Source organism: Haliotis rufescens, unplaced genomic scaffold (genome assembly GCF_023055435.1).
Source record: "Haliotis rufescens isolate VD_foot unplaced genomic scaffold, xgHalRufe1.0.p SCAF_15, whole genome shotgun sequence".
Taxonomy (NCBI): domain Eukaryota; kingdom Metazoa; phylum Mollusca; class Gastropoda; order Lepetellida; family Haliotidae; genus Haliotis; species Haliotis rufescens.
Genome location: NW_025963835.1, coordinates 17,206,719 through 17,221,615, shown reverse-complemented (window position 1 = coordinate 17,221,615; position 14,897 = coordinate 17,206,719). Strand labels below are relative to the sequence as shown.

At 44.0% G+C, this 14,897-nt stretch overlaps 1 protein-coding gene across 1 annotated transcript in view; it reads right to left on the bottom strand.

Moving 5' to 3' along the window:
• Positions 1-11,769: 11,769 nt before the first annotated feature.
• LOC124138688 (sodium/calcium exchanger regulatory protein 1-like) overlaps positions 11,770-14,897 on the bottom strand; it is a 43,371-nt gene continuing 40,243 nt past the window's right edge. Inside the window, exon 4 of the mRNA XM_046505461.2 lies at positions 11,770-12,080. Coding sequence (XP_046361417.1) covers positions 12,027-12,080 — 54 coding nt within the window. The 3' untranslated portion in view covers positions 11,770-12,026. The remainder of the gene's footprint in view (positions 12,081-14,897) is intronic.

The window sequence follows — 14,897 nt, the reverse complement described above, 5'->3', positions numbered from 1 at the left end:
AAAGCATAACTTGTTTCATTGTTTATCTTGATGTTGTCATAAACCCAAGATGACTGTGCTCAGTGAAATTAATTTGTTGACATTAGATCCTTTACTCCAATATGATACCTCTTGGTGCTAAGATCTGACAAGGACTCTGTAGGATGGTGTCCCTGGTGAACCCTGAGCAAAACTTGACTGATAAGTCGATGTGAAGGATCCAGGGTCCACTTGCACAAAACGATCTTAGCGCTAAGACTATTGTAAGCCTATGTTAAAGTATGGGAGTTAAGATCATCTTAGTGCTAAGATCACATTGTGCAAATGTGCTCTGGAGCCACTGAGTCAATCAGATGTCAGCTTTCTCAATCAATTCAGTTTCATTTCCTTATCATCCTGAATTAGTAATGTTGATGTTAACAAAGAAAACCCATACAGAACATGACTATGCAACCTTTTTTTGGCGACCTTTTTTGTAGATCCCATCGACCCATAGACCAGAAACCAAGAGGTGTATAAAATATCATGTAGCACTATGTTACTATTTCCCTTTTGGAACATCCCATTTATGTCCTTTTTTAGACTTCAGCATCCCATGCTTGCTGTAATAAGGCGACTATGCTTGTCTTAGAGGTGACTAATGGGATCGGGTGGTCAGGCTCGCTGACTTGGTTGAAGCATGTCATCAATCCCAATTGCGTGGATTGATGCTCATGATTTCAATCATTGGATTGTCTGGTCCAGACTCGATTATTTACAGACCGCCGACATAAAGCTTGAATATTGCTGAGAGCGGTGATAAACAACAAACAAACCAACCAACCTTTTTTAGATAGGTTACTGTAAATGATTTGCTCACTTGTACCGAGAATTTTGAAGCCTCAACACTGATTGGCTGATTGGAGAGTTCAACTGTTGAGTCATTGGAGGGCTTGTCAGATGTTCACACAGAGAGGTATCGTATCGGAGAAACAGATCTGATTTTAATGAGATCCACAGAGAATTGGCTAACCAATGAACTTCGATCTTATACAAGTCCATGATATATTTATATAACCAAATCAAACAACTCGTGCTGCTAAGGGCTGGAGGGATAGCCAAGTAGTGAAAGTTTTGCTCGTCACACCAAAGATCCAGGTTTGATTCCCCAGCATGGGCAGACTCACTCATTCCCTCTTTAAAGGCATCAATCAAATAGCACCAGTGTACTGGTTACAAATATAGGCCAAGGTGATCTTACTTGATGTTTTGTTGCTGTTTGTCTGAATTACGTTCGTAGGTTGTCACCTCCACGCTCGTGTGTTTCACCAAAGTGGTACACATCTGAGACTGGTATTACTTCAGGCTTTCCATCTTCATCAAGCTGACACACCGTGATATGACTGGAATACTGTTGAAAGTGGGTTGAAACTAAAACTCACTCACTCACTCATTCACTGATGTATGTTGCATGTTATGGTAATCATTTCTTTCATTTCTCGACACAAGTTGCATCCTAGGATGTGGTATGTGTGAGTGAGTGAGTGAGTGATTGTGGTTTTACGCCGCTTTGAGCAATATTCCAGCAATATCAGCGGGGGACATCAGAAATGGGCTTCACACATTGTGCCAATGTGGGATATCGAACCCAGGTCTTCAGCAGGATGAACGAACGCTTTAAACACAAGGCTACCCCACCGCCCCTTGTTATATCTGAATGGACGTAGTTTCCGTTCTTACTGCAATCAGAGTAGAGAAGTTCATTTGTGTTAAACATATATTATGGTTTCCTTAATCTAACATTAATGTTTGCATGTTCATCAGTTGTGACCAATTTGAAGTCATTATTGAACATTTGTTTGCTTGATAAACAAATACGAAGTGAGAGTTTGTTTGTTGGCATAATTATCTTTTTTTGTTGAAAGTTAATCTTGATTAAATCATGTTATACGATTGCCTTCTCGTCAACATTTATTTTTGGTCATAGATGTCCATATGAGAAAACAGTATTCCAGATTGGGAGACAAACTAGAGAGGTAACAAATCAACACAGCTTGCATGCTTCTTTGTGTATTTAACAGCAATGAACAGTGCACTTAAACTTCAATTGTGGGTTCGAATCCTCAATGGCCCCGATTATGTTTCCAGGTTTGTCAGCACAATACCCGTGCTTGGGGTTTCACCGAAGAGGTAAACATCTAAGACCTGCATCACTAAGGTCTTTCCTCCCACATTAAGCTGACACACCATTGTCGGTATGTTGAGACACCATCAATTTAGTCACTGAGCGTCACTCGGGTGTTGACATGCCTTCAACCAAGTCACCAAGCCTCACGCGGGTGTTGACATGCCATCAACCAAGTCACCGAGCCTCACGTGGGTGTTGACATGCCATCAACCAAGTCACCGAGCCTCACTCGGGTGTTGACATGCCATCAACTGAGTCACCGAGCCTCACGCAGGTGTTGACATGCCATCAACCAAGTCACCGAGCCTCACGCGGGTGTTGACATGCCATCAACCAAGTCACCGAGCCTCACGCGGGTGTTGACATGCCATCAACCAAGTCACCGAGCCACACTCGGATGTTGACATGCCATCAACCAAGTCACCGAGCCTCACTCGGGTGTTGACATGCGATCACCAAAGTCACCGAGCCTCACGCAGGTGTTGACATGCCATCAACCAAGTCACCGAGCCTCACGTGGGTGTTGACAAGCCATCAACCAAGTCACCGAGCCCCACGCGGGTGTTGACATGCCATCAACCAAGTCACCGAGCCTCACGTGGGTGTTGACAAGCCATCAACCAAGTCACCGAGCCCCACGCGGGTGTTGACAAGCCATCATCAAGCAAGTCACCGAGCCTCACGCAGGTGTTGACAAGCCATCATCAACCAAGTCACCGAGCCTCACGCAGGTGTTGACATGCCATCAACCAAGTCACCGAGCCTCACGCGGGTGTTGACAAGCCATCAAGCAAGTCACCGAGCCTCACGCGGGTGTTGACAAGCCATCATCAAGCAAGTCACCGAGCCTCACGCGGGTGTTGACAAGCCATCATCAAGCAAGTCACCGAGCCTCACGCAGGTGTTGACAAGCCATCATCAACCAAGTCACCGAGCCTCACGCAGGTGTTGACAAGCCATCAACCAAGTCACCGAGCCTCATGCAGGTGTTGACAAGCCATCAACCAAGTCACCGAGCCTCACGCGGGTGTTGACAAGCCATCAAGCAAGTCACCGAGCCTCATGCGGGTGTTGACAAGCCATCATCAAGCAAGTCACCGAGCCTCACGCGGGTGTTGACAAGCCATCATCAACCAAGTCACCGAGCCTCACGCAGGTGTTGACATGCCATCAACCAAGTCACCGAGCCTCACGCGGGTGTTGACAAGCCATCATCAAGCAAGTCACCGAGCCTCACGCAGGTGTTGACAAGCCATCATCAACCAAGTCACCAAGCCTCACGCGGGTGTTGACAAGCCATCAAGCAAGTCACCGAGCCTCATGCGGGTGTTGACAAGCCATCATCAAGCAAGTCACCGAGCCTCACGCGGGTGTTGACAAGCCATCATCAACCAAGTCACCGAGCCTCACGCAGGTGTTGACATGCCATCAACCAAGTCACCGAGCCTCACGCGGGTGTTGACAAGCCATCATCAAGCAAGTCACCGAGCCTCACGCAGGTGTTGACAAGCCATCATCAACCAAGTCACCGAGCCTCACGCAGGTGTTGACAAGCCATCAACCAAGTCACCGAGCCTCACGCAGGTGTTGACAAGCCATCAACCAAGTCACCGAGCCTCACGCGGTTGTTGACAAGCCATCAACCAAGTCACCGAGCCCCACGCGGGTGTTGACAAGCCATCATCAACCAAGTCACCGAGCCTCACGCAGGTGTTGACAAGCCATCAACCAAGTCACCGAGCCTCACGCGGGTGTTGACAAGCCATCAAGCAAGTCACCGAGCCTCACGCAGGTGTTGACAAGCCATCATCAAGCAAGTCACCGAGCCTCACGCGTGTGTTGACAAGCCATCATCAAGCAAGTCACCGAGCCTCACGCAGGTGTTGACAAGCCATCATCAAGCAAGTCACCGAGCCTCAAGCAGGTGTTGACAAGCCATCAACCAAGTCACCGAGCCTCATGCGGGTGTTGACAAGCCATCATCAAGCAAGTCACCGAGCCTCAAGCAGGTGTTGACAAGCCATCATCAAGCAAGTCACCGAGCCTCACGTGGGTGTTGACAAGCCATCAACCAAGTCACCGAGCCCCACGCAGGTGTTGACAAGCCATCAAGCAAGTCACCGAGCCTCACGCGGGTGTTGACAAGCCATCAAGCAAGTCACCGAGCCCCACGCGGGTGTTGACAAGCCATCAAGCAAGTCACCGAGCCCCACGCGGGTGTTGACAAGCCATCAAGCAAGTCACCGAGCCTCACGCAGGTGTTGACAAGCCATCAAGCAAGTCACCGAGCCTCACGCGGGTGTTGACAAGCCATCATCAAGCAAGTCACCGAGCCTCATGCAGGTGTTGACAAGCCATCATCAAGCAAGTCACCGAGCCTCACGCAGGTGTTGACAAGCCATCATCAAGCAAGTCACCGAGCCTCACGCGGGTGTTGACAAGCCATCATCAACCAAGTCACCGAGCCTCACGCAGGTGTTGACAAGCCATCAAGCAAGTCACCGAGCCTCACGCGGGTGTTGACAAGCCATCAAGCAAGTCACCGAGCCTCACGCGGGTGTTGACAAGCCATCATCAAGCAAGTCACCGAGCCTCACGCGTGTGTTGACAAGCCATCATCAAGCAAGTCACCGAGCCTCACGCAGGTGTTGACAAGCCATCATCAAGCAAGTCACCGAGCCTCACGCAGGTGTTGACAAGCCATCAAGCAAGTCACCGAGCCTCACGCAGGTGTTGACAAGCCATCATCAACCAAGTCATCGAGCCTCATGCAGGTGTTGACAAGCCATCATCAAGCAAGTCACCGAGCCTCACGCAGGTGTTGACATGCCATCATCAACCAAGTCACCGAGCCTCACGCAGGTGTTGACATGCCATCATCAACCAAGTCACCGAGCCTCACGCGGGTGTTGACATGCCATCATCAACCAAGTCACCGAGCCTCACGCGGTAGTTGACATGCCATCAAGCAAGTCACCGAGCCTCACGCAGGTGTTGACAAGCCATCATCAAGCAAGTCACCGAGCCTCACGCGGGTGTTGACATGCCATCATCAACCAAGTCACCGAGCCTCACGCGGGTGTTGACATGCCATCATCAACCAAGTCACCGAGCCTCACGCGGTAGTTGACATGCCATCAAGCAAGTCACCGAGCCTCACGCAGGTGTTGACAAGCCATCAAGCAAGTCACCAAGCCTCACGCGGGTGTTGACAAGCCATCAAGCAAGTCACCGAGCCTCACGCAGGTGTTGACAAGCCATCAACCAAGTCACCAAGCCTCACGCGGGTGTTGACAAGCCATCAAGCAAGTCACCGAGCCTCACGCGGTAGTTGACATGCCATCAAGCAAGTCACCGAGCCTCACGCAGGTGTTGACAAGCCATCAAGCAAGTCACCAAGCCTCACGCGGGTGTTGACAAGCCATCAACCAAGTCACCGAGCCTCACGCAGGTGTTGACATGCCATCAACCAAGTCACCAAGCCTCACGCGGGTGTTGACAAGCCATCAAGCAAGTCACCGAGCCTCACGCAGGTGTTGACAAGCCATCATCAAGCAAGTCACGGAGCCTCACGCGGTTGTTGACAAGCCATCATCAAGCAAGTCACCGAGCCTCACGCGGGTGTTGACAAGCCATCATCAAGCAAGTCACCGAGCCTCACGCAGGTGTTGACAAGCCATCAAGCAAGTCACCGAGCCTCACGCAGGTGTTGACAAGCCATCATCAAGCAAGTCACCAAGCCTCACGCGGGTGTTGACAAGCCATCAAGCAAGTCACCGAGCCTCACGCAGGTGTTGACATGCCATCAACCAAGTCACCAAGCCTCACGCGGGTGTTGACAAGCCATCAAGCAAGTCACCGAGCCTCACGCGGTAGTTGACATGCCATCAAGCAAGTCACCGAGCCTCACGCAGGTGTTGACAAGCCATCAAGCAAGTCACCAAGCCTCACGCGGGTGTTGACAAGCCATCAAGCAAGTCACCGAGCCTCACGCAGGTGTTGACATGCCATCAACCAAGTCACCAAGCCTCACGCGGGTGTTGACAAGCCATCAAGCAAGTCACCGAGCCTCACGCAGGTGTTGACAAGCCATCATCAACCAAGTCACCGAGCCTCACGCAGGTGTTGACAAGTCATCAACCAAGTCACCGAGCCTCACGCAGGTGTTGACAAGCCATCAACCAAGTCACCGAGCCTCACGCGGGTGTTGACATGCCATCATCAACCAAGTCACCGAGCCTCACGCAGGTGTTGACAAGCCATCATCAACCAAGTCACCGAGCCTCACGCAGGTGTTGACAAGCCATCAACCAAGTCACCGAGCCTCACGCGGGTGTTGACATGCCATCATCAACCAAGTCACCGAGCCTCACGCGGGTGTTGACAAGCCATCATCAAGCAAGTCACCGAGCCTCACGCAGGTGTTGACAAGTCATCAACCAAGTCACCGAGCCTCACGCAGGTGTTGACAAGCCATCAACCAAGTCACCGAGCCTCACGCGGGTGTTGACATGCCATCATCAACCAAGTCACCGAGCCTCACGCGGGTGTTGACAAGCCATCATCAACCAAGTCACCGAGCCTCACGCAGGTGTTGACATGCCATCAACCAAGTCACCGAGCCTCATGCGGGTGTTGACAAGCCATCAACCAAGTCACCGAGCCTCACGCGGGTGTTGACAAGCCATCATCAACCAAGTCACCAAGCCTCACGCAGGTGTTGACATGCCATCAACCAAGTCACCGAGCCTCACGCAGGTGTTGGCCCACCATGGCACATCACCCTGACCTCAAGTCATATAACCATCAGGCTGATCGGGGCTAGGTATTGCCTCACTCTACTTTTGCTTCTAGAGGTTGTATTTGACACCCAAAGGTTGAGTCATATGGCAACTTCTTGCAATCACATAAGAACAGTGTAGTTTGATCAGGGGTCTATTTTTAGCACTGTGTCATTCAAACCACACTTAAAACAAAGGTAGGGTAGTCAATAGTCAAGTGTATGTATCACAAGAGAATGGAGGTATGATAGACTGGATAATCGAGGATGAATCGATTATCACAAGCTCACATTCCCACAATAGGTGTCACACTGCCATTTTGATTTTTTACCAAATTCTGCTTTTTACATTTCAGACATTGGTTGACTTCATCGTGATTTACTCCCTAACATCTGAACTGACAAGTATTTGGAGTTGGTGAATGTTGTTTAAGGACGCAGTAAGCAATTTGTATTAATCCTATCACAGCAACCCAGCTGTCATAATCAAGTTAAACCTGTGAGGGGGCACGGGTGGCCCAGTCGTCTAAGGCGCCGCGATTCGTTGTGCAGAGTTGCGTCCCTTGGGCACGCCAGAAACCTGTGATTGTGAGTTCGAATCCTGGTTTGCCCTGATTATGTTTCTAGGTTTGTCAGTACCATACCCATGCTCATGGGTTTGACCGAAGTGGTAAACATCTGAGACCTGCATCACTTGGGGCTTTCCTCTCACATAAAGCTGACACGCCTAGATATAACTGGAATACTGTTAAAAGCAGCATGAAACCCACCTCACTCATTCACTCACTCACTCAAACCTGTGTCTAAAAGTGTGATGAAAACGTGTCTGCATCAGGGCACGATGCCACAATCAGCCAAGCCATTGAGCCTCACCTCCTGATACAACACTTAATAAAAGCCAGTACATCTGAAGAAATAAACGCCTGACTTGAAAAAACGCCTGGTGACCTACTCACAAAGCACTGAGTTTAGCACTACGCACGCTTAGAACTAAGATTGGAGTAAAGGCGTTGTATTGAATAAAATCTTAGCCAAGTTTATTCTCAAAGCTTTCTTATCGCCAAGTTATCTTAAGTTTACCACAAAAATAACCCCTGCTTGTTGTAAGAGGCGACTAACGGGATTGGGTGGACAGGCTTGCTGACTTGGTAGATGCATGTCATCATATCCCAATTGCATGGATCGATGCTCATATCAATCACCAGATTGTCTGGTCTAGATTCGATTATTTACAGACTGCCGTCATATAGCTGGAATACTGCTGAAAGCAGCGATAAACAACAAACAAACAAACACAAAAATTAAGACAATGTTGGAGCTGTTTAAGGAGCTTTCGACAGGTACAATGGCAGCCAAAACAAGGCATGTTGACGAAAACAATTCGACAGTGTAGGTCTATTGTATCATTTAACCACAAAACAGTGCGTTTTCCACTTGCACTTTGAAAACAGAAACAATATAGATCCTTGCAAACACTGCTGAAACATCATATTTACCTATTCTGACTTATGCCGATCAGCGAGTCAATAACAGATGATAGCTCAACAATCATTCCATGCAAGATGTTACATGAAACAACATACCTTTCTCATATATTTCAGGTGAAACACTAGCAGGGTACGACCGACTCCGTGGTCTAGTGGTAGAGCGTCCGCCCGGAGAGTGGAAGGTCCGGGGTTCGAACCCCGGCCACGTCATACCAAAAGACATTAAAAGATGGTACTTGTTACCCTGTCTGGCGCTCAGCATTAAGGGGGTAAAACAAGGACTGGTCGGCTCGGAGTCAGTATACTGTGTCTGAGTGGGGTATTCATGTTAAACTGCGGCATGGTATCTCAGTGGGCTAGCACTATAAATCGGCATCAGTCCGGCCTAGTACAAACACACCCCCACACACACACACACGTGCATGCACGTCGCTATATAAGTGCAATAATCTTGGACGCGACGTTAAACCCAATTTCACCTCACCTCACTAGCAGGGTACAAATTTGCATGCAATGACCATGATAATTTATATGGAGACTGACTTGAATTTTTTTTTGAAAATATCAACTTTGCAGGTCACTCAATGACATTAACATGTTATCAAAATGAAAAAGACACATATTCTACTTTTTATGTATTTTCTTCCATGATTTTGTGCCTGTGAGGTATATTGAAAGTAGTTCGAGACTAAAGTGTTTTTTACTCCAGTAAAACGGCGATTTTCTTTTACTTTCATCTAAATAACACAAGGAAGAAAGTAGATCTCTATTTATTGACCAATATGATTACTGTATAATTATCCTGTATTAGTGGAGTGTCATATCTTCTTGTGAGAAGATAACAATGTAGGCATCGGTTGGTGTGTGCATGCGTGCGACAAATTTAATAAAATTCAACTCTCAGGCAGTAGAGAGGTAAAAATAATAAATTGGAGAAACAATCTCCTTTTGCCTCATCAGGCCATATGTACAGCACCTGTGAAGATCCGGGGTAGAATAGGTCTTCAGCAACTAATGCTTGCCGTAAAAGGCGACTGCTTGTCGTCACAGATGACTAGACTATGCTTGTCGTCATAGGTGACTAATGGGTGATCAGGCTCATTGACTGGGTTGAAGCATGTCATTGTATCCCATTTGCATGGTTAGTGCTTATGATGTCAATCACTGGATTGTTTGGCCCAGACTCGACTATTTACAGACCGCCGTCATATCGCTGGAATATTGCTGAGTGCGGTGTTAAACAAACAAACAAACACTCATGTTTCAGTTGTATGAAAAAGAAACAATAGTATGATGTAAGATTAAATAATTTATTGCCATAGTTAATATGCTGTAGTTCATACAAACATGACAATGTGCCAAGCAATTCTCTATGAGGTCACCACACAGTGTCCCACACTCCTAAACCTATGTAAAACTATACAAAGCAATAAACAACAGTAAGAATTTCAAAGTATATCTTTCTGTTCATGAAATAACTATTGTTCTTAATTCAGTATTTAGTTGGGTCCCAACAATATTTGGAATAAATTCAATAAATAAATTCAATAATAAAAAAAGTAATTCAGACTGGCCAGAAATGTTAGAATTGTTATTTTGTAAAAGTTATGTTACCATGGTAACAGGTATTCCAATATCTGTAAATCAGTGAGCCCAATAAAAAAATATTGTGTAATCCTCTTTGACTTCTTCACAGCATCAAAATACTCATCTTCCCGAGGCAAGGGAGTTAACTGACTGTAAAAGTCCAGTTTCCACCCTTGTTGAACTTGGCCTGTATTATGGAGTTACATTTTGGCTGGACTATCGGGTCTATGTATAGTCCAATCAAAATTGTGCAATGAAATCGAAATCCGGTTTGTAAACTGTCACGCAGATTTCGGTCGATTGCAGGATTGGCAAAACATGTGCACCGTCAACTCGTCAACAGATATTTTCCAAACCTTTTCATGTTTTTTATCAAGGTGCTCACATGATTTGATGCACTTTGCGATGTCAGACCTGTTTTATCACAATACAGATCTTGATTATTGATCAGATCATCTTGACTGGGTCTTCCATTTTGTTTGAAACAAATGCAAGTGATGGAATCTGATTGGTCTGTAGGAGAGGCTTAGAAGGGACATAACTCGTAATAACCACTGGTGGCGCTACGATCGAGCCCAGGAATTCCAGCCTAGTTCGGCAGTGGGTGGAAACTGGACTTTTAAAGTCAGTTAACTCTCTTGCCTCGGGAAGATGCCACATACTAAGTACATATTTGTCCTCCCACAGATAAAATATGACCCACTATTATCAATTAAAACATTCAACATCTTGATGGAAGAATTTGTAAATGAGAACACTATCCATCAAAGTTTTCATATCTTCCAATATATCATCATAAAAAAAATAAAAATGCTAAAACAGTTACATATTGTCATATGTAATATATTTTATGATTAAATTAAATTATTATAATGATCCTTTTTCTCTCATGGTAAATGCCAAACATGTTGCTAAATGTTCAAGGTAAAAATCACAGGACAGGCTGTAAACATTGTTCATGAAATGCAAGCTATCGATTTTAAGTACATTTCACAAAAATGTTGTAAAAAACATAAATGAACTTACATATCGGTAATACTATTCTAAAAAGAACTTTGACTTCATGAAATGATTATCTAAGGCAAAATATGTGCTGACTAGACTATTTGATGAGACCAAGGGTCAAGTTCTTTTAGTTTCTGAATAAATATTCTTACCAAACTCTTGAAAACTGACTTATTCTACAGGAGACTATTCTAAAACAAAGTTGGTATTGGAATCAAATTAGAATTCAAAGCTGGCCTGGAACAGCTATGGCAATATTTGTAAGTTGTCAGATGTTTGTTTGCAATATACTAAAGCATGCATTCATATGAGTTGCCAGGTATCACTTGTTGATAAGTACTGAATCACAGAAACATATCTGTTATCTGAACAACACTCATTGTCCAATCAGTAACAACCATTGCCCAATTAGATAACACCATTGCCCAATCAGATAACAACCATTTCTCGTTCAGATAACAATTGCCAAGTCAGATTTTATGAATTTCAGAGTTGTTGACATATGCAAATAAACAATGTACTTTTTGTTGGCAAGAAATCTGACTACGTCACAGTACACCTCAAAGAAAAGACCTTGTGAATTTATTTTTTCTTTAAATTAAATATTTTAATAATAATCTTTGGTGTGATGGATTGCTTCAGACTACAGGACAATATTTCATGAAGGCTTTCTTGAGATTTTTGCATGCTGAGGAATACATTGGAATTGTGTTGATTGTGAATAGACTGTATTTGAATTTTTTGCCTTTGTCTTATTTGTAAAATTTTATTTTGTTTCTTATAGTTTTCAAGTCAAAACAAAAAGTTTGCTTTGTGACAATGAGCAATTTTAACACAAAAACCGTTTGCTAGGTTACTAACATTCCTGGAAATAAAAGACTTCTCATGGGGGTATGCTTCTGGTGATTCAGAGTCACCAACACATCTCAAAATGTTCAGCCAATCAGTGGAATCCCTGGACTGTTCAATGGAAGGAAGGAATTGGTCGATGATGTAAGTAAACAAACAAGTCTTTGAGGTATTATTCTTCCTTCTTGTATTTCCTTGTACAGGTCACATCCTTTGCTGTGAGTGTCTGAAAAACACAAAGAAGACGGGTAACAAAAACGAATAACCATCTTCCCGAAGCAAGCATGTCTACAAGCCTATATCAAAGCCTAGTTTCTACCCTTGCCACATCAAGGCCACTTTTCTTGCCTCGACCCTGGCGCCACCTCGCTAGATCCGAGTTGTGCCCCTTGTAATGAAAATGTGATATCCAATCAGATCGCTGTTCTTATCTTGTATAGCTTCACAAAGAAGTGACTACTAAAGGCGACAACCTGGTCGATCTCTTATCAAAAACATTTGCGATTTCATCCTTGACACAGAAACATAGGCAATCATTAGGGGGTTTAAAGATGACAAAAGACATATTCGTGTCAACATGGACAGACAGTGGTAAATCTCTTTCATACGAAGGTGTACCAGTCGAGGATGCTGATTTTGTGAAACGTTCTCTGATTTGACTATCGATATGTGCGATAGTCCAATCATATTTAGCACAGGAAAGTGAGCTTGATGTGGCAAGGGTGGAAACAAGGCCTTGATAAAAAGGCTAGTGGACGCTCTTGCCTTGGGAAGATGAATGAATGAATGAATGAATGAATGAATGTGAAATTCCAGGTATTTAACAGAGGCCAATAAATATTCCAGTGATTGATATCATGAGCAACACTCCACACCATTGGGGTACAACGACACACCCACCTAAGGCAGTTAGTTCATCGCCTCCATGACCAGCATAAGTTGCTTGGAAGCAACTTGAACCAGGAATCGCCACAGAATGAATGAATGATACAGCTATCACAAAAATCTTTCCCTTGGTAACAATTCCCAGAACGGATTCCAGAGTTGATAGCCGGAACCCATGAGGTCACAATAATCTGATTCTTACACAACCTAACATTGCACCATTTATATATAACAGCATTGAAACGATGCATATTGTGAGTGACATATTTTGTGTGACCCTCCACAAAGAAGTTTCCACCGTATCTGTGGATTATCAAGGCAATGATGATAATGCAAATCAGAAACTATCAAAGAAAATTTATCAAACACACTAAAACTACATAACACTACATGAAGTTTAGACATAGATGTAGATGAAATCAACTGAATCCCAAGAAACGTATCAATGAATTACAATCAAGAAAGTAGTCTGTCATAATCTGACCATAGGTCATCACGATGGAATAGCCAATCAAGGACCTGGAATTTGATCTCATACATAAATATGTTTGATACTAGTCATCTGATATGGATTTCTCACCCACAGGTGTGAAAGAAACAGTAATTTGATGGGTCATGTACAGAATGACCAGCTCTATGCAGCGGTCTGATAGGTCATCACACCTGACAGGATATGCTTCCTTCATACTCCCTTAGAAGATGGAACAGTGGCTGTGTAAGACAAACACCATGCATAAACTGAGGAGCAAAGAAACATAACTCTCAGTTGATTTTATCATATGTTTGATTTTCAGTTGCAAATATCTTAGGTTGGCGATATTATATCCAAAAATTGAACTGTACTGGCACTTAATCATCAGTCAAGAATACTTCTAGATGTACTTGGTTATATTTTTCAAAAAATAATTTCATTAATTTTTTTTTTAAATGATAAAAAAATTCACAATACACAATTGCTGATGGGCATCTTAGACATGTTATCTTTGAAAATCAATAAATTTGGGTTTCTTTCAGCACAAATTTACAACATTTCAAACATTCATTGCTTACCCCAGTTTCATTGTACCAGTTTATTTTTAAACAAAATTATCCAGCCACAGATTATTTTTACAAACTGTTGGGGGATAGTTAAATAGACATAATCAAATTTAACAACAGTTCTTTCAATTTTCAAAATGCCTAAAAAACAAACTCAGGAAACTTTCTGTAGCGCCTCAGTTTACATGTATGCATTTTCTGTAACAACTGATGAAAGCACTCATATAATCTTTCTGATGTGAAGACAGTTGGAGTCCATAAGTCAACTGTGTTGTCACAGATACTACAGCTTATTAAGTCACACACATCCATCTTCCTGAGGCAAGGGAGTTAACTGACCATAAAAGTCCAGTTTCCACCCTTGGTGAACTAGTCTGGAAGTGGGAATTATTTTTTGTCTGGACTAATGCATAGCCCATAACGAAATCTCAATCTGGTTGGTAAAATGCCGTGCAGATTTAGGTTGATTGCAGAATTTCCAAAGCATGTATATCGCCAACTCAGCATCAACAGATATTTTCCAATTTTTTTCATGTTTTTAATCAAGGTGATCACATGATTTGATGCACTTTGCAAAGTAAGTCTCGTTTTATTACAATATAGATCTTGATAATCGATCAGATCGTCCTGACTGGGCTGCGCCATTTTGTTTGAAGCAAATACAAATAATATGAGAAATGGAATCTGATTGGTCAATAGGGGGACATAGATAGGACAAACTCATAATGGTCACTGGTGGTGCTACGATGGAGCCAAGAATTTCCAGCCTAGTTAGGCAAGGGTGGAAACTGGACTTTTATAGTCAGTTATCACCCTTGCCTAAGGAAGATGAACCTCATTAAATCAGATTTGAGGACACCTTTATAGAAGGTCACATCAGCCAATCAGCATCAAGGCCTCTAAATTCTTGGAAGGAGTGAGCTAAGCATTCAGACAAGCATATCTGATTTCTGCATTTTGAAAGCGAATGTAATTGAGGAGTTCTGATGAAAAAAAAAAAAGCCATGCCACTATATTGTTATAAATACTTTATACAGCCTACCATTTCGGAGTGCCATGGCATCTACACACTCTAGCATAGATTATATGACCTAATAGTCAGTTCGGGCCTACATCATGA